At 44.7% G+C, this 27,903-nt stretch overlaps 2 protein-coding genes across 2 annotated transcripts; one reads left to right on the forward strand and one right to left on the reverse strand.

Annotated features, from left to right (window-relative positions):
* The first annotated feature begins 3,822 nt into the window (after positions 1-3,822).
* Positions 3,823-8,744, forward strand: TNFRSF18 (tumor necrosis factor receptor superfamily, member 18). The gene is made up of 6 exons (XM_010012527.1): positions 3,823-3,997; positions 6,000-6,134; positions 6,642-6,729; positions 7,209-7,297; positions 8,222-8,362; positions 8,593-8,744. The coding sequence occupies exons 1-6, from the start codon at positions 3,823-3,825 to the stop codon at positions 8,742-8,744; spliced, it is 780 nt and encodes a 259-aa protein (XP_010010829.1).
* Positions 8,745-13,496: 4,752 nt separating this feature from the next.
* TTLL10 (tubulin tyrosine ligase-like family, member 10) lies at positions 13,497-26,829 on the reverse strand (the record flags this gene model as incomplete). The annotated part of the gene is given in 12 exon segments (XM_010012528.1): positions 13,497-13,711; positions 13,714-13,722; positions 13,901-13,994; positions 18,428-18,544; positions 19,773-19,910; positions 21,542-21,703; positions 23,639-23,772; positions 23,975-24,022; positions 24,025-24,059; positions 24,666-24,780; positions 25,706-25,830; positions 26,753-26,829. Coding segments are annotated over 12 exon segments (1,269 nt in total), but the record flags the coding sequence as incomplete, so codon positions are not given.
* Between the last annotated feature and the right edge of the window lie 1,074 nt (positions 26,830-27,903).

Raw genomic sequence — 27,903 nt, forward strand, 5'->3', positions numbered from 1 at the left:
TGGAGGTTTAGTTTGCTTATTACTTTGCTGCATTCAGTTTTGGAGAAGAATTAGGACAAAAGCAGATGGTATTTAGAGCCGTACTGGAAAATATACATAAATGAGCTGGGTTTGGAGTTCCTGAACGCTCCTTTCAGACTGCACGTTTGGCAGTTAACGTGTATTTCATGTTTCAGTAGGTATTAAAAAGACAAACCACAGGTCTGTAAGTTTATGCTTTTTATGTTCACTTCCTCCTTGGTCTTTTTTGGTGTTTTGGTTTTCCTCTGTGAATACACGGCAAGTTTCCTGCACTGCGACTAGTGCAGATCTTTTATCACCTGCATTTTCTCTTCACATTCTCCTGTGGCTTAGAAGTGCATCAAAGTGACTCAGGTTTGCCATGAGAGACTTAAAAAGATCACAGCCGCTGGCAGACATCATGCCTGGTGTGAAGCTGGGAAGGAAATACACAGGTTGGTACCATCAGGGAGTTGGTGGTTTTGCCTTTTTCTGGCTTGGTTCCTGTCTCTGAAATGGCAGTTACGCTGCTGCCTGGCCCCTGTGCTGCTGGGACTGTCTGTAAGGAGTCACCCCTTGGGCAGCCAGGCTCTGCAAACAACCTGAGCCTCGTTCCACAGGCCAAGGCAGAGCTGCCACGTGCGTGGTGCAGCAGCCTTAGCACTGCTTAGAGGAAGGATCCAGGGCTCTTTACAAAGCCTTCACTGTTTCAGGGTGAGAATGACTTGCCTTGAGAGTCCGCATGTGGCACTGCATGAACGACCCACTCTTCGGCCACGTTGTTTGGCCACTGTGGTCCCAGCCCTACCTGTGGCAGGTTTGCAGGGCAGTAATTCTCCCTGTGCACCAAAAGAGGGCAGGTCAAGGGATTGCAAATACCCCACGGGCCCATGGGGTAGGCAGTCCTAGCCACTGCAGAACCTCAAGTCTGGCCTAAAGGTCAGCAGAGCTGGAAGAAACACAACAATTTTGTCTTCTAGTTTCAGGCTGCAGATAAATTATTTGCCCTGAAGGGTTTATTTTACCCCAGTCTTTTGATAGTCCTATGTGAGCTGTGACTTCTTGAGTGGTGTCCTTCAGGGCAGCTGATGTCCTCATGCACGTGCCTGTTCTAGTACCAAACTGCACCCCTGGTGTGTCAGGTCACTTCATGTTGTGTAACATGTCTTCTAGCTACCATGATATAAAGGCTCTTTAAGTAAAGATCGAATGACAGTTGTTTCCCAAGAGCATAGACAAGTTCTGTACAACAGAACGTGGATCTTGTACCTAGCAATGGAGTATTCTACAGTGGGATGAAAGTGATGTGTGAGCTGGAGCTTACAAGGCAGTGTATGCATCAGTTTATCAAATATCATTAGTCATTCAGAAATTACATAGAATTCATGTGAACCTGTTACTAATAGAAGTGCATGGCTTCTTTGGTCACCCATTATGGGTAATCAGCAAAATCTCAGTGTCAGGAAACCAGATCCTCTCCCTGGTAACAAAGCTCTCTCATGGATGACATTAAGTCTGAGGAGTGCCAGTAAAGCCACTGGACTTGCATGAGTTAATGATGTGTTTGGGAAGTGGTTATGCTCTTTTTGGTCTTCTTTATTTTGTTCTTCTCTAAAGGTTGGTAATTGGGACAACAAACTGGTGGCTCCAATTGCCCCAAGCAAAAAGGAATCTGTAATGAGGTGATGTGCATGATGTTCAGCTCGTGGCTGGATGCCCTTAAGGTGGGCAAAAGTAGAATTCACAGCCTGTTCTGCAGATGCTCATAGGAGTTTGTGCCCTGAAGGCAGAGGTACAAGCTGCCACATTGGTGCACTCCCGTGGGTGGAAGAATCCACTGGGTCTTCCTTCAAATCTCATCCCCGACACTGGAAGTGCTCCTGTGTGGAGATCGTAGTAACACAGAGGAAGGAGAAGGGGTTAGGAGACGTGTAACATCTTTTCTTCTGTTCCATCACAGTGTGTTATGTTTCAGCTTTGGTTTGTTCTGAGCTTTCTATGGGTATGGGCAGGTATGGCTGAAGATAGCCCTTTCTTCTCAGTTTGGGGTGTTTCTGTGCCTCTATTCCTTTGCTGAAGGAAGGAAAAGAAACCCATCTTCTCTAGGTCTCTTGATACAGAACTCTGAGGTTCATTTCTTTCAGGCAGTCCTCAAAGATTCTCAAAGATGAAGACCTTTTCATCCAAGACTGAGGAACTAGAGCCTGGCATGTAAGAGACCCTTGGATCAAACTCCAGCACAAGGCCTTGCAGACCCTTTCTTCTAAGAGACAGTTTGGATGCTCCTTTTTAGTGACGAGTGGGGACTCTGAACCCAGAGGCATTTCTGAACACAGCTCCATGTTCTTCTCTTTGCCTGTTTGAGACTCTGCTGTGTCTTCCTGTGCCATGCAAAGGAGAAGGCACTTTGTGATGTGTGTGCTCAAACAACCCTGAAGACCACATTGCTTCCAGTGGCCTTTCTTGGGATTATAACGTTGAATACAGGCAGCAGCGTGGAACCTGCCAGCAGTGATATGTATCACACACAGGACTGAGTGAGAAGAGGATTGACAGATGAAATGTCACCGCCTTACGTCAGAGGCAGGTAAGATTAGCTCTAGAAAACCCCAAAGATTTTAAAGCCGGATAGTCAGGTTGTTTCTGAAAGGTCACTGCTGACTTTAGAGGTTTAGACTTGGCATGTACAACTATTATCTGTGATCTGACTGTAAATGTTCCATCACTTGGCAGTGTCTGTGTGCTTGAACAAGAATGAGAACATGTAGAGACGAGTTCAGAAGAAAAACAAGATTCAAAAAAGGTAGGAGGAAATAAATTGTTAGTTCTTATTCTGATAAACACCAGGTATCACATGCGCTAACTGCCTCTATGGGGTTCCCTTGTGTGCCACCTGCCAGTTGTCTCCTTAGGCCCTTAGAGGTCCCTTCTCTATTGCTGTGTTCATGATGTTGAGCAGAAGTCTGGTTAATGTTCATATTGGGTATTTAGGCAGTGCTAGTTACTAATGTGCATCTCTGAGCTTTGGAGGAATGGGAAATTCCTCTATCTGGAATGACTACACTGTCCGTGTCCCTTCTAATAGACATGGGCTGCTCTGTTGCTACTGCTGTACTTGTGAAGATGAGGAAAAGCATCAGGAGGGATGGGGCAGCCACAGCTTCTCTGGGCAACCTGTGCCAGGGCCTCACCACCCTCACAGGGAAGAACTTCTTCCTAATATCTAATCTAAATCTCCCCTCTTTCAGTTTAGAGGCAGTTATGTGTACAGTAAATCCTTGAATGTTTCAAAATTCATTAGGATAGAAACTGGATTAGGAATTAGGTTTGATTTGGAAGATGGGGCTGCCCCATCCCTGGCAGCGTTCAAGGCCAGGATGGACACAAGGGCTTGGAGCAACCTTCTCTAGTAGAAGGTGTCCCTGCTTGATGGGCTTCAAGGTCCCTTCTAGTCCAAACCATTCCATGAGCTGTAAGTCAGAATGAAATCATCTGAGAGCGCTGACGTTAACACACTGGTTTAATTTGCTTTAATTTATAGCAACTTGCAAAATCCTTTGAAAATGGGATTATGTGATGCTACATCTTGCTCTTAACCTCCTGCTCCCCTAATGGAAACAGTGGTGCATGGTTGCTTAGCCCTGCCTTTTTAAGACTTTGATGACATCAAACAAAATCTTTTCCCCGCCCCTGAAGGAACAGGAAGAGTGCAGCCACAAAAAGCACAGTGTCTGCCCACAGTGTCAGGGGGAAGAGTGCTTTTGCAGGGAAGTCCTGCTACAAGCCCACCCTCGTGTGCTTTTGGGTTGTATAGCTCAAGACATGGCTGAGCAGACAGGTGAGGTCAGTCACCTCAAGGTTCGAGCTTGCTTGCTGGTGGTGATGTGCCTGTGGCAGTGGACACAGCAGACTCTGGCAACAGCATGTAGTGATGGTGAACTGAGAGTCATCAGTAAAGATGAAAAGAAATGCTGCCCCAAATGCATCTCAAACACAGGTAAGGGAATGATGTGTCTGTCCTTTTTCTGTTCATCAGTATTGGTTTATGTCAACCGGGTGATTGAGTGTGGGGAATGTGTATGTGAATGTACCTTGAGTAACTAACTGTATATGCAAAACAAAATGGCAAGGACTTCCTTCCTGCCCCCCTAAATTTGTAGTGTGTCTTAGCTATAAACTTCAGAGTGGACTCAGGTTTCAGATGTGTTACGTGCTTATACTTGCTCTTCTGCAGTGGGAAAGGGAAAGCTGAGTTTCTGTGGGCTGGTGTTGCTCAAAAGGAGAGAAAGAGTTCACCTAACCCTGACTCTGAGCCATTCAAACATGGTTTCTAAGTTTGTGCCATTCAGACTTCAGAGGGAACACAGGGAATGCTGCTCTGTGTAAGGCTGCCCCTTGCGATTTGTGGTCCTGAAGAGTAGGAAGCATCCCACTTCAATCCTTCCATTCAGCTGACCTGTGCATGTCCCAGAAGTAAATGCACAGGCAAGGTCTCAGGTGATCATTAGTATCAACAGCCTCTTCTAACCTGTATCCCTGCCTGATCTCAGGTTGGTGGTGAGATGGTCATGGATTCTCGCTTGTCTGTAATGTTACGTCAAATTAGAGTTGCATGACCTACAGCAAGGAATGCTCCTGCCTTTCCCTTTGTCTCAGGGAAGCCTTGTCTAGCTAGTGTGGTAGTGCTGTTGTCCTGCAGGTTAGCAACAGGAGCAGCTGAGAAGTTACATCTTTCATTGGTGCTGAAGTAGGGGTCAGCCTTCAATATAGCTGCCTTAACCAACAAGGACATTGAGTTCTCTGTGGAAGCAGTGAGGGGACACATGGGATTTGTGGCCATGAGCAACAAATGGGTGAAGAGCTACAGAGTCCTCAGTAGTGTGGAGACCCATGGGTATTTCCCTTCCCACTCAGATAGCCACCCAGCATGAGGGAGGTGAGTCATTGCTTGGTGGGATCAACTCCAGGCTCACCCACTGGCAGAACACGTAATGAAGCAGCCCCAAGCTGTTTCCGTGTTGCCAGGCTTCATGGAGTTTGGAAGGACAGTAAGAGGAGGCCAGTTGGCAGAGGATGGTATGGGCAGTTCCCTGATGGCCCTGTACAGTGCATTACCCACCTCAGGAAATCATCTGTGCTTGCTCTTTGCTCCTCAGTCTGGGTTTTTGAGCACACTAATGAACTAGCCAGCATTTCCACCTATTTTTTCCTTTCCTTAAGGTTCCACAGCTTCCTGGCTGAACAGCGCTTTTCCTTAACTGCTCTCCAACTGCCCGAAGGACTACTTGATCCTGTTTGCTGGTGGGATCTGTATAGATGATTAGTCTTTGCTTTCAGGAACCCAGGAGCCTCTCAGAATTAGAGGTGATATTTTGAGTGCAAGCAAAATTCCTAGCAGAACTCCTCTAGAAACAGAAGGACAGAGGATAGGAAGGGTGCTGGGTTATAGCTTGGATTTAGACCTGCTTCTGCCAATAGGCTGTAGGAAGCAGTTGCTGTTGTTAGGAAAGGCATGGAAAAGGAGCTGTAGCTTCACTGACCAAGGATCTTACGGGCATCCCTCCTCTAGCATGGCTGAGCCCAACTCAGAAGAGCTCTGGAAGTGTTCTGAGAGCTGACTGCATGGATAGCTGATGTGTAATGCTTTGGGACACTAACAGTGCCCTCTTCATCTCACAGTGTCTCAACCTGCACACTGTAGTAAAGCAAACCTGCTGCCTTACTTCTGTCTACCATGCCCTTTACTGGTATTCCAGACAAGAGAGAAGGGTTACAGTGGTAAGTCAGATAACCATGGTGTAAGAGTCTGAGTGGTGCTGTATTTGAGTACTCTGAACTTTATCCACTATGCATGGGAGTGACACCTTTCTGGTACCCACGTTTTCCACCACAGCACAGTAAGGAGCTACTTCACCTGTGTCAAGCCAGTCAGACTAATGCTGAAGTTAATTTCTGGCCTCTATGACAAAGGCAAATCTTAATTTCTTTCTTCTTCACAGGAGACAACAGCACATGTCAAAATACCCAGGACCATGACTGCAGATGTCGTCAGGGATACAGCTGTGTTGACAGTGCATGTCTCTACTGCCAGAAGCTGCCTGAGTGTGCAGCGGGCGAGGAGCTGGTGAAGCTGGGTAACTAAAGAAACACTAATGGCTCTGAAAGACAGAGTTCAGTATAAGTGGCTGCTGAGCAGCAGCTTCCATCACTTATTGTAAACTGCTTTTGGAAAGGCTTGTGGTGCAGAGAGAAATGGCATTTATATTCTGTGGTCTCTGTGACTAAACCCCTTGCTTTCCTGTTTTATAATTCTTCTCTTCCTGAATTTGAGACGTTAACACTCAGATCTTCAGTATTGCTTCCAAACTGCTAGAACTGTCAGTAGAAGACTTTTACTCTGTGTTGCCTCTTATCTTTGCACCCTCTGCTGTCAAATCAGACTGTCCTCTACCAATTCTGCAAGGGATCTGCCCATACATTCCCAAACATAAAGGTGGCAAGAACTGCTTACGTTTTTCTCCAGGGGGGTGACTCATAATGCAGAAAGAGTGCAGAGGAAGTGCATTGTGCTCTAATCTCTTGCATCCCCATCTTTCATAAAGGCACTGGCCACTAATAATTCATGTTCTCTTTTCTTACAGGCAGTTTAGACTTCACATTCAAATGTAAGCCATGTGAGATGGGAACCTATTCTAATGTGAAGAATGGCTGGTGCCGTAACTGGACTGAGTATGTATTTAGTGATGCTTTTCCTCTTTAGAGATATGCATGCTAAAACACTCAATTAATACTTTAATTAGAAAATAAAATGTAATCAAAGATGAGATCACTGATGAGATTGAGTTTTTTATATTCAGCAATATATGATATGTCTCCCTCCTTTGCCTCTGTAAAGAGTTGCTCTCAAAGCAGAATTTAAGACAAACTCCTGTGTATTCAACTTGCATCCAAGTCCAGCTCAAAGTGATGCAAAATTGTTCCAAACATTGCCATCACTTGAAACAAGGGACTAAAAAAGTATGTACATAAACAATTGTAATGGCGTGTATCTTGTTGGGGAACAACCTTAACTTTACTTGCACTGCTATAAAAAGGCAAAAAAGGAAGAGTGGAGGGAAGGAAGAAAGGGGAACCCAAGAGAAAGGCTGGAGAGGATTGAAGGGCAAGGCAGAGACATTCTAAATGTGACTATTTTTCTCTTCTTTTAGTTGTGAAAGCACTGGGTTTCTAACAATCAAGCAAGGCAACAGTACACATAATGCAGTATGTGGTCTACTTGCTAAGGAATTGGAGCAAGGTACTTTCTCACCATGATTTGGTTTATTTAAGCTCATAACTTTTCTCTACACTTCTTCAGTTGGTGACTTGCTGCATAGATACCATCCAGAGCTGTTGTGTTTCTTGCAGTATGACCATAGGTAGAATTGTTGACCTGGGCAAAGATTCCCCCATTAAAGCACTGTCAGTACTAAAGGCAGAGAAAAGCCCAGCAATTGTCCTTGAATAGAGCACATTTATTTGGCTAAATATCAGTTTTCCATTGAACTGCTCTTACGGTTTTGCAAGATTTTTTTAGGAAGACAATAGCTTGGTTAGTCTTTCATTTCCTTTACAAGTATTAATTGAGTCCATAACACTCATCTCTTATCATGGATCAAATTAGATAGGAGTGACTTTTGCAGGTACCAAATATCTTGAAGCCAAGAAGCTGCACTGCTCCTGTCTCTCCCCCAACCCGTGTCCCTGCAGTGAATTGGTGCCTTTCAGCTCTGGGACCTTCATTCAGAGAAATTGTGAGTTCTGCTGAGCCAAACTGCAGAGAGGTGCTACTTTTAACTTCCTCAGGACAGACAAAGTGTGAAGATTTGGCTTGCTGTAGTGCTATTCAGGAAGACAACAAACCCAAATCCCCCAGAAAGCAAAACCCAACCAGAGTAGATAGAGCAAGTGATAGCTGCAAGAGAACACTGAAGAATGAAGAGATCAGGCACGTGGGTTTTTTGCATGAAGGCTTCTTACCACAGACAGTGATCTGTTGCACCCTTGACTTGGAGCATCTCAGTGTTATTGTTAATGCCTGCACTGGTTTTTTTTCCTTGGAAAATTATTTTCCACAGAAAGAGGAAATTAATCTCTCAATTTCCTTGCAAGAACTGCCTTACTTTTAACAATAGTCTGGCCACATGACTTCTTAACCTTTATTAAATACATTCAATTGCAGCTCCTATTGCAATTGACTCTCTCTATACCACCATCCTGGCCATCCTGACTGCAGTGGCTGTGTTTGTTCTCATCTTGCTGACCTTCATCTTGCATTTCTGCATATGGTCACTGAAGAAAGAAAAGTACCATGCAGCTGATGGTAAGTGCACTGTTGTGGGCTTGTGTGTGGCTTTTCAGTGGTGAACAGTGTGTCAGAATGGAATCAATTGGGTTGAATAAACAGAGTAAATACAGATTTACTCTGATTTTGGGACTGCATCTTTGTCCTTTTCTCAGAGAGGGACTGTACTGGTAGAGGTAATGGGCAGCTAGCTGACATGTATGAAGCCCTCTTGAATGTACAAGTGCTTTTGCTTATTCTCACTGCAGATCTGGAACATATCTACCCTAAGCAGATGGTGGCTCCACAACTGTCACAGCACAGAGAAGAGACTTATAGCTGCCAGCTTCCAGAAGAAGAACATGGAGACAAAGCACCAGAAGAAAAGCATTGCTATTTCCACCCTCAGAGCCTACAGTGAAACAGATGAATTGCAGTGTGCTGTGAGAAGGGGGAGCTGAGCTCAGCTTTTCCAAAATGAAGGGAGGGGCTGAGTGCATAAAGCATCTTTACATACACAGCAATAAGGAATGGGCTTGAGGGAATTTTGCTGTGTTTCTTCTCAACAAGCCTACTGTTTAGAAGCAGAAAACCTGCTCAGGCTGACATTCAGTTCAGCAGCATTCTACTAGTGCAAGTTTCCTGGGTTGTTGGGTTTTTCATTGATGCTCTTTTCAGCTTCCTTTGAGACCAGGCACCCTTCTTGTTGTTATTCCCTTCAGCATCCCCTGCACATCTCTGTGGTGCTCCCACAGATTGATACACATGTAGAAGGCCAGTGTCCCACCATCAGTGCTATGGGAAGTACAGTGGTACCTACAGCTTTCACAGGCTATTTGTATTTCCAGGATGTGTCCCGATGCTCATACTAAGGGAATAAGGTGGTGTTCCTAGCAGGCATATCTACTAGTGTTCTGTAAGCACACAGTGCTTTTCATTCTTGCCAAACTGCCCTCTTTTTATGGAGGAAAGAGCCATTACCCTTAATCCATTCAGTCCTCTCCCATCCCAGCAGAAGGTGTTGGTTAAGCCAGGCTCAGTGCAGAGTGAGACTGCTGTAGCCACATCATTTGTGCTTGCAGGGATTTTTCTAGGCAAGTTCTGTGATCCCCTCATCCTTTTCAGGGAAACGAGGGGAGAAAGGAGTGACATTTATCCTCCTTCTCTTCTCTAACTCAGCAATCCTTCGTACCTGGGATACTGAATTACAAAAGGGAGACTCAAATGAGGATCGCAGTGTCTGGAGAAAGACATTTGGTTTAATGCTCTCTTCTCACCTAGTTTATAGACTAGGGAAAAGACAGTGGGAAACAGAGAATAGCCCAACGTTTGTTCCTGATGCTTTTTTACCCCATCCCAGAAGAAAAGGAACTGGAACGTCTGCTGGTGTACACCAGCATAGCTCCAGTGGCTTGGTCATCAGCTGGAAGATGTTCCCCTTACAGAAAACTGGAGGGTTTTTAATGTCAGATTAGTGCTCCTCCAGCTTCATAGAGCTCTAACATGGCTGGGATGAATTATGTTGCCTGAATTTAAAGGGGCAGGCTTTCGGCTGGGCTTGCTTGCTTGCAGTGAATTGATACTGGTTTCAAATAAGAATCTAGCCTGTGGGTTCAACTAGTTAAAACTCAGCTAGTTAAAACTCAGTGTTACTGCAGCCACACGTGTTTTGTGGCTGCAATAATAGATTCAAAGCTATGGATGCCTTCTTGGTTTGGTCCAGCCATTGCATCAGCTTCCTCCCAGTGTCTTACAGACAACAGAAATAGCACAGGGCTTCGAAATGAAATCCTGACAGAATAATGACATTTCTGTTAATCACCTTCCTACTTAGAGGGGATTATTCCAAGTCTGATACGCTGGTTTCAGTAGGGCTCTGTGAAATAACAACAGCTGTGGAGCAGGAGTTACTGCCTCCACAGCTGTGTGATGCAAAAGCACTTGAAGAGAGAATCCTGAGAAGTGGGACCTTGGTAAGCTAGTCACTAGCTTCTGTGCTCCAAGCCAGGCTTAGTGAGACTGGATAATGATCTTCCTGGTGGACTTTAACTGAGGTGACTCCATGACCTCTCCAGGCAATCCAGTCCAGTAACTGATTTCAAGTCACAGGAGAGAGGTTCTGTTAGTTAAAATGTGTATTAGCCATTATAGTGAAGAATTGACTCTTTAGCATCTTTTTAAGCTTTTATAATCATCTCTTCTTGGTTTCTTTAGACTCTCATCCTACTTTACAGTAGGAAACCACCTACTTGTGGTTTCTAGACCTCTTAGCCTCTCTCTGAGCTCTTTCTGCTTGGTCTTGAAGCCTTTTCTGGAGGAAGTCTTGGCAAGCCTGAATAGAGCTGGAGAATTAATTGTATGATTCACAGACATGGTTTTGTTGCTGAACATTTCTTCAGTGATTATGTCAAGAGGAGTTATCCTGTCTTTGCCTTTTTTGTGCATCACAGAATCTTGCAACTGAGTGAAATAATTGTAAGGGAAAATGAAGTGCAAAGGGTTATCCTTGTTCACTAGAACGTATTCCTCTGTAGTTCCAGTTTTAATCTTCCAGCTTCTCTGTGACTGTTTTCTGCATCTGGCATCTCTATACCTTCACTTCCCCTTCATGTAGAATGGGAGCAGAGATAGTGTGAGACATAATTAGTGCTTTCAATGTATTTTTGCCTTCTTTGATCCTCTTAATGTTTATTCTTGTGTTACTGATAATTTTTCCCATAGGTATCTCTGTGAAATGCACTTAAAAGGAGTGAGTTTTCCTCTGTTGCTTCAGGAAATGTGCAGATTCTTAATTGAGGTGAACTGGAGATTCAGCCAAGGAAAGGTGAAAGCATTGGATTGGATTAATAGGATAACTTCTTTAAAGTGTGAGGCTGTCTCTGCCTTGTCAGCAGTTCGCTGTGGGATTTAATATACTCAGAAGTCTAAACACTGGCCAGGAAAGACACTTCTTACTGCTTCTGTGTTGGCCATATATATTCTTGGCTCTGTATTGACTCTTCTTGGGTTTTTTTTTAATGTTTTCAGCAAGATTTCTCATTGTGACCTTTTGTAAAGGTAAAATAAACTTGGAAAGCGGAATGAAGTGCCTCTGTGATATAATTAAACAAGTAGGAAAGGTAGGGGTTTATTCTTTAGCTTGTCCCACTGTTCTTGAGTGCCCTTAGTTTTACTTTCCCAATTCAGTTCCCCTCTCTGCTATTGTCTTTCTGACAATGGCAGAGAAGCACCAACATTTTGAGGGCAAAAAAACCCCTAAACTGTTTGAGGAATGAAAGATCTGAGTGTCTGTCTGTGCCTCTGGCAACAGGCAGCAAGTCTTGGTGAGGTGCACAAGGCTTCCTGGGCTGTGGGTGTTGAATAGCTGCTGCTGCTGCCACTTAATACTGAAACAAGATGATCAGAGCCATATTATTCATTGGAAACTTGCACAGTGGCCTTTGGGGTTTCTGTGTGCCTACCTTGCAGAACAGTTCCACTTCCTGCTTACCTAAACCACCTGACTTCAGGGCTGCTTTTTGATGGGAAAAGCAACCAATTTCCTGACTTCTTAAAGCTCCAATTCAGAGGGAAAAACCCAAAGTGTGAATCATTGAAGCCCTGGAGAATTTCAGTGAAAGAGCTCTTCTTTACATCAAAGGAAATGAAAGCTATTGGCTCAGAACAGTGAGCTTATAAGAAAACACTGTACTTGAGTTTCCATTCAGAAAGAAAGCTTTATTTTATCAGTGTGCAGTTACTGCAGTGTTTGAACCAGATCATGGCTGAATTTTCAGCTCAAATCCCAGAGTATATGGGTTTTTTCGGGTTCTGATTTAAACTTCAGGTTGAGCTTTGTATATGGACTGTAAGTTAAAAGAAGCTTCTCTCTCAAGGAAATGTGGATAACAATATTCTTTTTTCCTTCAATCTGCAAAAGAGAAGATAAAGTATCCCTTAAAAATATCCCAAGGTTCCTAGAGATTAAGTGATCAAACAAATTTAGAATTACAATGTTCATCTCTATGTAGGTGATGTTTAAAAGGTGTATTTCCTGCTTTTAAAGGTACATGTTCATGTAATTTTTTGTGGGACAGTTGGTCGCACTTAGTCCTTGTTTTATAAGGAGTTGTCCAGCACTTATCTTAAGCTTGTCTTTGAGTTGTCCTATGTGGAATCTAATTGTAAAAGAAGTCCTTGAGCTACCAGGGATGAGTAACGGCTTGTTACCATTTTGTGGGAGTGGAAGGTGTCCCTGCCCATGGCAGGGGTTGGAACTGGATGAGCTTTAAGGTCCCTTCCAACCCAAACCACTCTGGGATTCTGGGATTCCTATTCAGTGCTGCATATATGTAGTGAGACTGAGTGTGGGCTCATGGAATGCATGGCTCTGCTGAGTCCTGGGTGGATTTCTGCGATCTGTATGGAATCCTTAGGGCAGAACCACCTGGGCTAAGTACTGTAAAAGTAGCTTGTACCCAGTAACTACAAACAATGATGTGAACTTTTGGGGACATCAGAAATCAGTAGCTCTTAAGGGTAAATGCTCTGGGTTGTGCTTTCTCCCCCCAAACTGAAGTTGTTGGCCCCAGCCAAGGTACAGTGTTGCCCAAGAATCTGTGCCATGCTAGACATCAAGGAATGGATGAGTAAAAAAGGGGAGACCTTAGACAACTGCTAGTAACTAACACTAGGGAGGGCAGAGGAGACAAGCTGGCTTTCCAGTTGACTTTCCCTTCAGGAACCTGGGTGTACTAGGACATAGGCAAAGGCTTTGGGAGATTCATTGTGGTGCTGCCTGTGAATTCCCCAGGAGACAGGGAATTCAACGTGTGTTTCATTGCTGTATGGGTGTTCTCAGTGGTGGTGTAATCCTGCCATCTTGTGACCCTTGAGGATGATGCAGTGTGTAGCTTGTGCGACAGAGTCAGTATCACTGTCACTAAGAGGAAACTGAGGTTACTGGTTTTCCCACTGAGGTTGATACGTGTTTATAAGGTGAAAAGGAGCTGAACATTCACAGCACGTTCAAGTTCAGCTTTTATTTTCATTTTGTATCTTCTGAACCTGTCAAAACCCTTGTGCTCTGCAATAGCTCAGGGGGGTTTTCTATGACAGTTGAAGAGCCACATGGTATAGTCAGGACAGTGTGTTGATGTTTCTTTCTGGCCAAAAAGGCAACCTTTTTCCTAGTTCAACCAGGCTTCTTGGGAGAGTTCTCCAGCACTTTGGCCAGGCTGGCACTGTCTGTGTGTGGCCGCATGTATCGACCCTTGTGTGAGTCGCTTTGGAGCTTCAAGGGTTGTTTCTGGCCAAGGTCTGCATCATCTTCATGATAGAGAAGCACCAAATGACAGAGTGTCTCTAAAGGCAAAATCCTGCAGTCTTTGAGGGACTTGTTGAAAATCCAAGAACCAAATCTAGAAAAGAAAATGCAGTTATGGGATGGACTGAACACTCCGGTGCTAAAATACACCCAAGCACAGAGTAAGCACAGAGCAGCTGTGTGTCGGGGAAGGGTGAGGGGTGCAGGGGGGAAGAGGTTCCAGCCTGTGATCTGTGGGCTGTTACTATTAAGACTGTGACTTGTTCATTTACCAAGACTCTCGTAGACTACAGCTGGGATGATGCCTTTCAGGACTTCACAGTTGGTGTGTAGTGCTGGGTTTGCATTCATCTCCAGAAGCCACACCTAGGAAAGATGAGTGCCAGTCAGGACGCCGGGCTGGATCTCCTCAGGGGCAGAGCAGTGCCCTCTGGATGACTTAGTGATCACCTGGAGAGGTAGGAGCACTAATAGATCCCAACAAAACCCCTAACACAGAATGCATGCAGGGCAGAATGGGTGAATGAAACAATCCCATTTTTACATTCATTTACTTACTTGAGAACAACACTACACATTGTTTTGTGTCTCCAGCTGATGCTCTTTAGATTCATTCTTGCTCTGTAGGAGTGTAAAGGCACTTCTGTTTCTTAACATACTGTAACAGTTTGTAGTTGAGTTGTTTGGATACCATGCAATAGAGTTATAAGGAATATAGGTCTCATTTTGATTTGGGGTGGGCATGGGATCAAAACTGAGCAAACGTGGTACTGAGTCTTCAGTGAACCCTTGGCCTTGACTTCCTGGCTTTAGTTTCCAGTAGAAGCCACTTAAGGCACTAATTTTACATATCTATTCTAGTGCCATCTCCAGTTCCCTTTGAAATGCCAAGGGCTGAAGCTACAAGCTATGGTGAAACCAAACAACTGACTTCTAGCAAGAGAAACTGTTCGCTGCCTGCCTCCACCATATGGTGCTGCATCCTGTATGTAACACATGGAGGAACTCTTCAGCGTTTTGTAAGGGGGATATTTAATCGTGTAACAGCCCCAGGAGGATTTTACTCTCTTTAATTGATTTAAAATATAATAGGAAAGGTTGGTTGTGTGTTTCCTGCAGCAGCAGTGAGATTGCTTTGGCAGCGTGATGGCCTTCACTTTGGCCCTTTATTTTGCCAAGAATAAAATACAACAATAACTTTCACTTCTTGGAAATACTTCATTAAAAGACTCACAAGTGGAAGCAGTGACATGTCTTTGTTGGTGTTGATTTTCCAGAGGAGAACGGGAGCTGCTGCTGACAAAACCCTACTTTGCAGATGCCAACAGAGGGCACCGAAGTTACACACGTTTTTCTCTGCAAACCCATTCTCAGTAAGTGTTTTTCTCGTCTTAAAAGCTCCTAAAATTTTGTGCTAACAGACAAACTCAATGAACCTTCATCAGTGTCTTGATTAGGGTTTGGTTTCTTCTCCTTCAAAACAAATACAACTGACAGGAGGAAGAAGGCTCTCTGTGATATCTGTCATGCTGTTCATCTTCTCTGCATTCCCTATGATTGTATTGTCTGAATGCCTCACAGTTTGGAAATGCTCTTAACCTCTCCACAACCAAGGCAAGTTAATAGATGCCCTTTGTTCTATTCCAGAGAGAACAAGGCTAAGATTCACCACATCTATGTGAATAGCCATAACTTCCATGGGAATTCCATGTAAATGCAATTCCTGTGCTTCTTCCTACACCTGCCATGCAGGTGCCTTGCTCAGAATTTCCTAGCAAACATCTGATAAAGGAATCTGAAACCTGGAATTTTCTGTCCTTGACTTCCTAAGCATGGATCTTTTTCTTTAGGCTTTTCAAATGGTGAGAACAATGATGAGTGCCCTTTGGCTCTGGTCAGAAGTGCTGCTCGGGGTGTTTCTAAGGGATGAAGAGGTTACTGCTCCCTGCAGCCTATCAGTACAACGTGTTCTGTCACATCAAACTTGCTCTGTCAAGACATCACAGGTAGGCTTAAAAACTTTAAATAGGATTTGTCCAAAGGTTCTTGAACAACAGGCTAGCTGCAGCCAGGTCCTGCATTACACCAGGGTCTGGGGGCTTGTTTCTTGTTCTTTGTATAGTGCTAGATGCAGAGTTACTTTTTGTTTCCATCTAGTTTCTTACAATTGTAATCTCACTGCTGTAGAATCAGCCTTACAGCAGCAGTCCAGTCTTTCAGAGGAGCACTGCATGATGAGACTAGGTTCATGCCAATGGCCAGCATAAGACATGTCAAGGGTCCTTCCCTGCTGACATGGGCAGAGGCAAGACTTAGTGTGCAGGAAATGCGTGATTGAGACAGAGTTTTGTCCTGTTTATGATTGAAAAACCCATTTAGTTCATTTAATTGTGTGGGTCTTCACTAAGGTGGAAGCTAAACATCCTGCTGGGGTCCCAGGGAGGGAGAGAGCATTGGTCCATGCTCCCAGAGGTTACAAGTGACTTGAGAGCCAAAACCGAAAGAGAATGTATACATCTCTCTACCAGAACTTGTTCTTAGAGAGTTTGGCTGTAACATGCTGCAAAGCCCAAAGCTGTTCACAGCCTTGTTCTGCATTTGTCTAGCAGGAGATGTCCAGGGAGCCTGACCTCTGGCTGGAGCTGAGGGAGCACTGAAATACCAGTCAGAAACAGGAATAAAGTAACTTGTCTTGTGGTGAAATGCACAGTCACAAACCAAGCTCTGGAAAGGCTACTCAGAAGTTGCTGACCCAGAAGGGACCTGCTTAGCAATAGTGGAGACCACAGGCTGAGGCTGTGCTTCTGTTTTCCACAGTCTTAAGAAGCTTTTATCAGCTTTTTTTACCATGGTGACCTGGGCTGGGCACAGCCAAGTCTACAGCATCCACGTGGTACCTCATACTCCAGGGGTGAAGGAAAAGCTCCGTCATTCAAATCAAAGGAACCGTCCCTGCTTTAACTAGGGATTTGAGTGTTATCTTCATTTAGGTACACCCCTGACAAATTGGCAAATAGCTTATCTATGTTCAGTCTGTTCTCTGCTGATAAAGAGCTGAATCCCTTTATGGCTGATAAAAAACTTACACATCTGTCTTCCCAGCATACCTCTGGAGAGAAACCCTTCTGCATGGCTGATGCAATGCTTCCTTCAGCATTTCAATGACACTGTCCTGAGCTCTGTAGTGACTTAAGCTTTTACAAGGCAGCACAAGGAAGCTTCAGAAAACAGTAGGAAAAAAGCCAACAACAACAAAGCCACATCCATCATCTCAGCTCCCTCTCCTCTTAAAGCACTTCATTCTCTTCTCAGCTTACATATGAATATGCAAAGCTCTACAGAACGCTGTGGTTTCTCATCAGGGCCTGCTGTCATAGCCTATGCTTCTAAGAAGTCTGAGGGAGGAAAAACACCTTCCAGAATCAGGATGCTGCAGGGCCTTCAAGAATTATTAGGAATGATGCTGGGAGTATTTGTATCTCAGACAAATAAGGAAGAGGGAAAGGCATGATGAGCTGTAGGACTGGACATGTAAGACCATGTTAAATCCAGCATAAAGTGGATTCTACACGTCATGAAATAAGATGACAGGGAGAATAAGGCTGTTTCTGCATTGGTGTCTCTCAAAGGGAAGTTCCAGGTTCCAGTTGACTCTGTCTCTACTACGTGTCTATAAATCCTCATGTAGGTAATACATGTGGAGAAACAGATTCTATTTATCTCTCCATATGAAAAATACATGGGGACATAATGGTCTTTAAATGCTGAAGCTTTTAAGGAGCCAAGTAGGAATTACCACAATAGAGTGATACTGGATCTTCTATTCTACTTAAAGTTTACACAGCCAGGGCTTTGCATGCCAACCTTGCAAAAGACAATTCCCACTGAAATCTGAGAAGCACCAGTTTCTGTGTCTTTGCCATTTACCCTCCCTTGCCATTGACTTCCTGTACAAAGGAGTCTATTGTTCAGGTGCCTTACCCACTGCTGCATACATTAATTCCATTCTTTCATAGGGTTTGCTGTTCCCATTGCCCTTTGCTGGAATATGTTTGAGTTCTTTTCTGCTTTAGCAACAGCAGAATCTGCCAGATGGCTTTCTGTTATGTTTAGGCCAGGTGGTTTTAAAGGACTGTGCTGCACTGAAAGCACCTCAGTCGCTTTATTTAACATTTCCTTTTCCCTTTCTTCTGGCTCTTCTTGTCTGTGTTTTACTCACTCCTTACAAGTTTGACTTGTAATTCTAGCAGATTTTATAGACTCAGTGGCCTGACCTATAGCTAAAGGTGGACATGGAGGTGCTGATGCTGACATCTGAATCAATAATGATTGATCCTTCAGCATGGGTAGGGTGAGTTCCTCAATGCCTTTGATGGATACTCAGCTAGTATAAATCAGTATACTTGATGTGGTGGTAGAGGCATTACACACTGATTTATGCTGGCTGATCACCTGGCATGTTCTGGAGAAAGAAGAAACTGGGTGGCCATGAAGATTTCAATACTTTTCATTATGAACTGCACTTTGCTGTGAAAACAATGCACACAACAGCTTCACCTGCAGTGAAAAGGGTTCTTCCCATCCTGAGCTGTTAATGCCAGGCCTTCTCTGTGCAGTGAATGTGCAGGTGCCATGTCTTGGTGCTGGGCAATAGAACTGGAGAGAAAAATGAATCCTGCACCTGATGCTGACTGATTTAATACTCTACTTAATTCCTAGCACCAGAGCCTGTGTCAACTGTGCTATGTTGGATATCTGGCCGATATCATATTTAGTATTACAATATATGGTGTTCATACCTTAAAGATTTCATCAATTAGAAAGTCACAACCAATGAGATCGAAGTAGCTCAGTTTGTGATCCAGTTTGTGCTTGGCTGCCAGGAAGCACTGCAAAATGATCTGCTTCATCCTTTTCTGAAATGGAACACAGGGAAAGGTGGTAACTGATCATTGGGAAGGAGTCAGTGTAAGTCAGAGATGTCCTCTTGGTTAAGGGACGTTTTTCCTTCCCCTGCTTCCTGCAGAGCTTCTCTCTATACTTGGAAGGATGTTGCATTTTGAGTGGACTGAAACCCCTTCTTGAACTTGGCTCTCCAGGCTGCTGCAGTGGTGCATGAAGGAATCTCAGCCCTTGTCCCTTCCTCAGAATGAGCTGTCTGAATAATGTTTAACAGTGTTCTTGCATTTACTTCCAGGGGGCAGCTGGATGTGAGCTGAACACAGCCATTTCTGACAGTGGTGACTCAGAACCCCCTCTCAGCTGTGCTGGACATCGTGTTTTGAAGAAGCCTGGTGAGTCACAGCAACTTGCAGTAGGGGCTGCTAAGCTTCACTCACTTTGGAGTTGAAATGCACAGTGGGGAATTGCTGAGTGAAGAGAGATACCATAAAATTGGCTGAAAAGTTTCTGATCCCCTGAGAAATTTGGCAAATTCAACTGCGTTTGCTTCTGAGCCTCTTTTCTAAACGAAATATTTTAACAAAGCTTTTTAGCTTTCTAATTTTCTTTGTATTTGGCTTTAAACTACCACATTCCCAAAGTTAACCTGGGAAGGCTGTCTCCTCTGTCCTTTTCCCCCAGCAAGTCATGTAGGGAACTGACACATCATTAGACTCAGGCTGATGAAGTCTCATGGGCTCAGATGATTTCTTCAGTGAGACAGGAAGATGGTCAGAAATCAAGAGCCAGTTGAGTCTTCTCATCTCTCCTCCATGCTCAAGAAGATCTAAGGCCCTGACACGATTTTCATGGGGCAAAATCAGACAAAGGGCATGGTGAGACCAACTTAGACAGGAAAGAGACCACTGAAAGTGTAGTGCCTTTCCAGGCTAAGACCTGTCAGGCTGGAGAGCTCTATGATGTGTATTTGATGTGTTAATGCAGGACCACAGCATTGACCAGGAACGTGAAGACCATAATAGCATTTTTATAGCTAACATTTACAATCACACTCTTTTTCTCAGCTGTTTGTTATTAAAATTAAACTCTGTGTCTTCACTTCTGTGTTTAGCATCTGCAGATAAATGGGTACCATGGGACCATCAATACCTTCTCGCTCAGTGTGTTTCCTTGGGGGAAGTGATGTGTCTTCCTGCTATTCCTGTCACCCTAATGAGGCAGATGAGCACACCATCCACTTACAGTAAACACAGTGAAAACCCAGTCTTTGGGGAGCCCTTTGGGCTTTCTGAACTTCTCATTAACTTAGCTGTTGAAATGCTCCATCCGCCAAATGGTCTCGTCTTTCAGCTGGCTGTACAGGGAGTTCTTCTGCATGTACTGAGAGGTGGGCAAGCACAGCAAAGGGAGGATTAGATTCCTGGCAGTGAAGAGTAGGATGCACGGCAGGCATCCAACTACCCTGAGCTGTTCCAGGCATCTGGAGTTGGGATGAACCCCAGGATCAAGCCGTGGAGGTGGAAGGAGTAGAGCCCCTCACTAGCTGAGCCACTGTCCTGACTCCCATTGCACAACACTGCCACAGGCAGAAATGTGCCTGACCCACGTGGATGCTGTAGTGACAATTACCCAAGGTCAAAGCACTGTTGTGTGACAGGGAGAGGTGCTTTCAAGTCACAGACGTGATATTCTTTGGACTAAATCCAGTTCCAGTGCCTGGAAGTCTCCTACATCTGGGAGAGATGTATGGATGTATCCCCAGAGGGAACCAAGGTGAGGGCTTCTCTCTTGTGTTCATTAATCCCTTTTGTCAGCTGGAGTTAAGCCTTTCAAAAGTCTTCTTGCTTCCCAACTCCATCTGTGGGACCTTTACTGTGAGGCTGCAAAGCTTCTGGTTAGTGACGTGTCTCCTGCCTCTTGTCTTTTGGAAAGACACTAGGAAAATGGGTGATTCCAGGTGGGATGACAGGGCAGGAAGGGAGGAAGAGCAGAATCAGGTGTAATTTGAAGAAGTCTGGCCTATCACCAGCTGCTCCTGCGAATTTCCTTTCCCTCCTCCCAGCAGGAACCCAGATAATTTGTGTTCTGCTAATAAGCACCTGTCCTCTGTTTAATATCACTTGTGCCCTGGGATCCTGCCCCAGCACCTGAATTCCCATAGGTATAGCTCTGTAGCTGAGCAAACAAACTATTCCAGGAAAACAAGTGGCACACTGATAATAGCACATATTGCAGGGAGCAGCTATAATCTGCTGTCCCGAACTGCACTTCTACAGGAACGGTAAAACTCCAACTGAAGTGGGCTTGTCTGATGCCTCCCTGATGTGTATTTTGCTGCTTCTCAGAACACAGCATGATTCTGGGAGGACAGAAGGGCTTTAAAAGCAAACTGTTTTCTTCTTCCTTTTAATTCTCTTTCATCAGTGTTAATTCGAACAGCTGACAGGCTTCATTTGAAGTAAAAACTGAGGTAGATTCGAGCAAGGAAGGCTTCAGTTTTGTATGGGGGTAAATGCCAGAGCAGTTTTGTTCTGTTACAGCTCACATTTGAGAAGGAGGACAAGCAAAGATGAAGGTTTGAGAATGATGGCTCTCGAAGAACACATCTGCATCTTACGTCATTATGATTGTTGTATTTCAGCACAATGGGATCAGCAGAATCCTTAGCCGAGATTAAGGCTCCTTTGAGCTAGGTAGTGAAATCGAAGGCTTCTTGCCCTAAGAAGCTTATGGTCTGCAGATAAATGAGAGAACAATGTCAGGGAAAAGAGGTCTAGGGAGCCAAAGTGTCAGGTAAGCAGGGAGCTGGTCCATGGCAGAGACAGAACCTGCTCTGGTGGGGCTTCTGTTCAGCCCTGTTGCTGTGCCTGACCATAAGCCCAAGCGCATTTCCTGGCTGCAGGGATTTTGCATGCATGAAGCCCTTATTTTTAGCCTTTCAAAAGTCCTTTGTGCTTCCCATCTGTCAGCCACACCTTCCCCTTCTGCTGAGCTGAGTGGCCTCAGCTTACCTGCTTGGTCAGATGAACAGTCAGATCATCAGAAGCAGCATCAGAGTTGACACAGGTCAGCCTGACACAACCCTGGGCAAAGAATGACACGTATGGTGCCATGCAGGCAATGAGGAGGTAAGAGTGGACATCAAACTTCTTCCCTTCCAGGAGCAGAGGCTGCTGAATTTACCCGTGAGGGCAGTATTTCAACACGTGTCACAGCAGGCAGCTGGAATCCATGACAACTCGGAGCTCACGCAAACCCACAGCCAGTCCAGTCACCCCATAGAATTAATCTCTTTGTCCCTTTCTCCCAGGTTTTTAAGGAGAATGGCAGCAGAGGGCGCTTGTAGGAGAGGATAGAAATGCCAAGAGCAGCTCCTGGTGAGAGGAACAGAAGCTGTGCCGAGTTCAGGAGCAGGAGGTAATTAAAGATTTACTAATATTTACTGGAGAATATACAAAGTTTATGTTTGAACACAAAGAGCCCTTCATACAGCACCATTGCTTTTATTGCCAGAGTGATGTAATCTGGGAATGGTTTCCCTTTATCATCAAAGGTTGCTGGATGTCTACAGAAATAACAAGGATATGCTGTTAAAACATTGCTAACAACAGTTTCCAAAGGTGTGTGGAGCCTCTTTCTTCAGAGCATAAGCCACTCCTCACTACTAGAAATCAAGATGAGATCTAAAATAGGGTCCAACCACTTTCTCCTCTGGCACTTGTCCATGTCAAAGACGACATTTTGGTCTAACTGAAGTCCTTGGTCTGATTTTGTCAGGCAGATGTTGCAGATGGCTGCTGCATAAACACAGTCCAGCCTGTAAGATCATCATTTCACAAATCTCTCTTAGCCTTTGCAATGAAGCCAACCATTCCTTTGTTACAAAAAGACATATGTGAGTGAACGTAAGCAGAGAACATTGCTTGCCTTGGCCAGGGAAGCTCTTGGAAAGGTTGCTGTGTGCTGTGTTCTCTTGCACGATAAAGATGCCAAGCCAGGAGAGCAGAATGTCAGGGATTTGGCACAGGGACAGTGTGAGGAACTGGTGTTACTACTTTGCCAGGACATGCAGTGATCACTCCATGGCAAAAAGTGCTTTTGCCACGCCAGTACTGCAGTGTTGTCACGACTGTATCACATTGGTGTTGCTGGCAGGTCATGACAATGCCATGCATGGCTGGGCACCATGGAGTTTAGAGAGCCCTGCATGCCTAGCTGTGCACACCAAAGGCAGCATCAAAGGCAGCATCAGCTCCTGGGATAATTGGTGAAAACACCTTTTTGCATTCCTCTTGGAAAGTTTTATTCACTCATCTCAAAGCACTGAAGTGATTTAATTATAATGCATTCCTCAGCTGAGGGAGGGACACTGAGGCAAAGGGAAACAGAGTTAACAGAACACAAGTAGTGTTCCATAGAGCTGAAACTCTTCTCATGTCTTCTGCTGCCTTATTTTTCCCTTCCTTTTCCTGCTGCTGTTCTCTACAAAATGTTCTAGTAGTGGCTTGTGGGGTATATTATACAAAGAAGGACCTGCACAATTCATTCATGCAAGGAATGAAATATAATACAACCCCAGCCCAAAATGTTAGTGACTGGTAGCCACTGCCTATTGATTGAGGTCTAGACTTTTGCAGCATTGAAGCAGAGTTAAGAAGATATTTGGGAGGCTTTATTATACTGCATGGAATAGATACTGCAGCTGTAAAATGCCAGCTTTGTATAAGAAGCTGGGATTGTATCTCATTTAAATAGCTTTCCACAAGGCTTTATGTATAGACCTCCTGTACAGACCCATAGCATCTGGCCTTTTGAAGCCATTCTTAAACCTCCAGACAAAGGTAAACTCTAATCTTCCTGATGACAAAGATCTACCTTGAAACGACTGAAGTGCAGATGCAAGACAGACTAACCAGAGAAATAGCCTCTGTCCCACCGAATGGAGTCTCATGGGCTGAGGAGATGTGGTGTAACCACATGAAATACCTATGGAACAATCCAACTCTCCGAGGCTCAATCAAGCACACTACTCACACATGAGGTGTGTGAGTCTCAGGTCTCAGTCTCTACCTTTGCACTGTTCTTGCCTAGGGACCCCTGTGCAGCACCCTCGTACTGAGCAGGTATTCCTCAGCTCTGTGGAACTTGGCTTGGAGGGTGTTGACAGCAGCTGGATTTGTAAGCAGGAAAATTCCTTGACCTTGGTTAGAGCAACTTGGTTTGCAGATTAAAATCTGTTCATCTGCAGAGAGAATGAGTCTGTGACAGTAATGTGTGTGGCATGAAGCACTGATGTGCCCATTGGTGGGCTCTGCAAACCACTCACATGAACGTATACATACACATATAGACATCAGTTACTACTACTGGGTATACTTCTGTGAGTGTTTTGGAGGATCCCACAGATATTTACATGGATTGCCACCATGATAAAGACAATTCACCTTTGCAAAGGGCAAAAAAGGCATTTCTCTCGTTTTTTAAGTCCAGGCAAAAAATTCTGGGTAGAATTCTTCCATCTTCAGTAACCTATGGGAGAATCAAACACCAGTTGAAATCCCTATCCAGAACAGTCATGCCTCTATGGCTTTCAGAGAGGATGGGGTTTTTTACCTGCTTTTGGACACTTGGGTGTTTGTTGTGTTTTTCCAGAGCTCCTCATTCCATCAGCTTTCAAGAAGATATTTTATCCTTAAGGCATTCTTCATATGGTCAGTGTTTGGAAAAGCAGTTGAGGTGGCTGCAGTGACCATGGTGCAGGATTGCCAGTTGGGGTTTTTGGTAGGTCAAAACTAAAGGAGCAGAAATGGCAATAAGCTTCTCTTCTGTTTACAGTGGCCAAGGCACAAGAAGTTGTGGCCTTTCCAGTAGGACCCAAACCAGGGGAATTACTATGACTGTTGTCTTTGGGCACTCCCACAGCTCCAGACATAGAGAAAGAAGAAATTCAGTCTCTGATGTATGTACTTGTGGCAAAAAAAGTGATTTTTCTAGAAGATAAGAAATAACCCCCCATATACTTTGTACCCTCCCTCTACTGTTACACATCCAGGAAAAAAATGGTCCTTTGTTTATGTGCTCTCACTTTCTGTTGGCATGTTTCTGGCCGAGGTTCAAAGAAGTGAGAGTTCTTACTTGGAACTGGAGTTCCTACTGATGGTATTCATCACCCGCTCTTGCTCCCTCAGGCAGCACAAAAGCCCTGTCTTACTGGTGAGGACTCCATTGTTGGGGATCTGGTAGAGAAGAAACATAAAACTTGTCCCATGCTGCACAATCTGGAGGATGAAACTAACTTGGTCACTGTTGCCTTTCACCAGCTTGCTTTAAGGCAACGCACAGAGCAGTGAAAACACTTGCTGTAAGTGTGGTTCTGTCCAACCTTGCAGCAGAACAGACAGACGTGATGGGGCATCATGAAACAGTGCATCCCTTGCTCACTCAAAGGTGCCCCTGCTGTCACAGCATTCCAGCTGCAGAACTGCACTGGAGCATACCCCTTCTGCACTGCCAACTGCTGTTATGGGGCAGCCTGACAAACAGCCACCAAAAGAGCTGGCAGGAAGGAAGAGGGAAAGGTGGCTGCTGTACAGGGAATAGCAGGGCAGCGATACCACTCGCTGCCACAGGGAAGCCTGCAGTAATGTGCTGTGATGCTCAGGCTTGCCAGGGCACAGGTCTTGACCAGCTCCCAGGAGTAAAAGAATTGCCCAAGGGGCTGTGCTTAGGGAGTTTGTGTTTGTTATGCAAAGTAGTGCTCTGAGGGTGCCAGCCAGAGGGGTTGCTTTGGGAGACCTTGGGTTTATGCATTTCTGGTGGGAAAGCTGGGAAGTCAGGATGGTGTCATCAGACCAAAGGTAAAGAGCAATTCAACAAGCCTGACTGCAGCCTGTGCTCCAATCCGGGGAGGGAGGCCTGTATTTGTGACGATGATGGTTTGTGTTTAAAACTCTCCTTGGTTCATTTCAATGTTATCCTTTCTCCCAAAGCTGTCTTCTCATCTAACCCTTTAATCACCATGGCAATCCAGCTCTGATATCCCCTCCAAAGCCTGTCAAGAAGTCGAGGTTACCTGTTTCTCCTACCGCCCAGTGACCTCCTTTGCCCTGGGAATCCCAACTCCAGCATTCCCAAGTTTTTCCCACCACCCTTTCCCGCTCAGGGCCCACAGGCACCTCTACCTTCTTTGAAATGGTAATAGGTTTCCTGGCACTTGATTTCACACCATTTCAGTGCATAATCCTCTCTTGTGTTGTCATAGATACGCTGCCAGCCTCTGTGCTGGCAATAGATGCTCACACTGCATAAGGAAAACAAAATAGAAAAGGAGCCTCCCTTCTAATAACAAATACTTACTTAGCTCATATCCCTTGAACTCCTCATGATTTTCCCTGGCAGCCTGACCTAACATGCCCAGGAGGCCCTGGGTGGGGGATAAGGTGAGAAGCATTCATTAGAACTGCTGTTAGTGGACCTGCTGCTCTGAACTTGAGAGGGGGATCCTAGTAACTGAGGATGCTAAAGAACATTATGATTCAGCAGCTCTAATGAGAACTTGTACCATTTCAGCAGGGTTTTTCCAATTAGGATGCAGCTGGTACTCATGGAATAGGAATGTTTAAGGTCCAGGCTTAATAAGGAGCTTCTCTGCTGAGGAATATAGGGAGAGATGACAAGTAGCAGTAGAAAAAGCTGTTTGTAGGCAAAACTATGGAAACAGAGCACAGAAGTGCTGTTTGCAGCAGAGATTCTGTGGTGGTTGGTGGTGACAACATCTAGAGAAGAATGCCAACGTGCTGGAAAGAGCTCAGAAAGGAACGAATGGAACTTCTGATCTGACAGTTTTTCTTGGGCAGGAATCTCTTTATTTTCTGCTTGTTCTGCATTTAGCACAACAGAATGTTGATCAACAACAGTGGTTGCTAGCTCTAGTGGTGATGCTAGCAGCTTTCCTACATGGTGTAGCTAAGTGATTTCTGCATAGCCCAAACAGAGAAACCTTCATTAAACAAATAGAAGTATTTCATTCCTTTGCAAAGATACAGTTAGTTACTTTACCACTAGTGGCCTTCCTATGGGTACTTTCTATTTGATTTATCTTTGAATGGTCCCCAGGTTTAGGAAATCAAAGGAAAATTATTTAAGGCCAATGGATAATACTGCATCACTTCATATCTGGTCATACTGCTGTTCATATGAGTCTGCTGAGAGGACCTACTTACAGCCCAGCTCCATTAGATCCACTGATATAAAAATATGGTCCTGGTCCCACTGGTACTTTTAGTATCTCTTCTTTTGGCTGTTTTTCTTGAGAGCTTGCCTTACCCTGTGTTCTGTTCTCATCATTCTTGGCTTCTCAAGCTTCTTCTACTTGAAAAGTAGCTGCAAAATTGGAAATTGAGAAACTTCAGATGAGCTGGGATCTTCTCCATAAGATCCATATCTAGAAAGACAGCTGGTACGGAAGAAGGTACTGTAAGGTAACTGCTTCAGTTGGGTTGATAGCCCATTGCTGTAAAACCTAAGCTGAGCACAAATCATTCCAAATGGAAAGCTGGGGGTGGCTATGGCAGAGTCTGACAGACTGCAAGGACTAGAGGTGTGGATGTGCAAAGGGAAAAGAGCAAGAACAGCCTCCTAAAAAGTGTTAGCCATACACTATGCACTGAAACAGATACTCTTTCAACTGTGAAGCCTAAAGGATTTTGACAAGCCCAGGATGTGACAGCTCTGAGGTCCCCTGACAGCAGCCGCAGAGTGGGATGGCACATGTGAACTGGATGACAATGACTGGAGAGATGGGAATGGGAAACACCCAGCTTCAAACTGGTAACTAATCATGTCAGGCTTGCAGTGGTTCTAGTGCTTCTTCTCAGACCCCAGGGCTCAAAAGCTGGTGAATGTGTAGGGGATAATCCTATTGTTTTAAGTATAAAGGTAGTGGGATCTGCCTACCCAGGAAGTGCTGCTGTGTTGTCTGTGGAGAATGTCAGAGCTTGCTTCTAGCTTTAGCAGCTGTGAAGAACTTCCAACTTCTTGGCTTTCTAGGAATGATAAACTAAACCAAAACTTCCAAATCTTCCTCTGTCAAGTGGTTTTCTTCTGTATAATACATAGCAATAACTTCACTTTTGCAAGGCAGAATGAGACTCAGGGGCTTTCCCCCAGCATCCCCATGCTTTGTCCATGGTTCAGGTCTCTGGTGTTCTTCATACAGCACATTCAACTCTCTGGTGCAGTCTACAGTCAGGTTCTAAAATAGCTGAAACCACTCAAGCACCATCTCACCCTGGCAGAGACACAGGCCCAGAGGTCTAACACTGTGCTTTTATAATGCATATTTGGGATATCAATACCCACTGGCTCTGAATCT

The sequence above is a fragment of the Nestor notabilis genome, unplaced genomic scaffold (genome assembly GCF_000696875.1).
Source record: "Nestor notabilis isolate BGI_N333 unplaced genomic scaffold, ASM69687v1 scaffold10334, whole genome shotgun sequence".
In the NCBI taxonomy this organism is placed as follows: Eukaryota; Metazoa; Chordata; class Aves; order Psittaciformes; family Psittacidae; genus Nestor; species Nestor notabilis.

Bases quoted from the DNA above. Each gene is read 5' to 3' on its own strand.
- TNFRSF18 (XM_010012527.1), top strand. From the start codon at position 3,823: ATGGCTGAGCAGACAGGTGAGGTCAGTCACCTCAAGGTTCGAGCTTGC. The intron at 6,135-6,641 runs GTAACTAAAGAA...CTTTTCTTACAG, and splicing joins CGAGGAGCTGGTGAAGCTGG to GCAGTTTAGACTTCACATTC. The intron at 6,730-7,208 runs GTATGTATTTAG...CTCTTCTTTTAG, and splicing joins TGGTGCCGTAACTGGACTGA to TTGTGAAAGCACTGGGTTTC.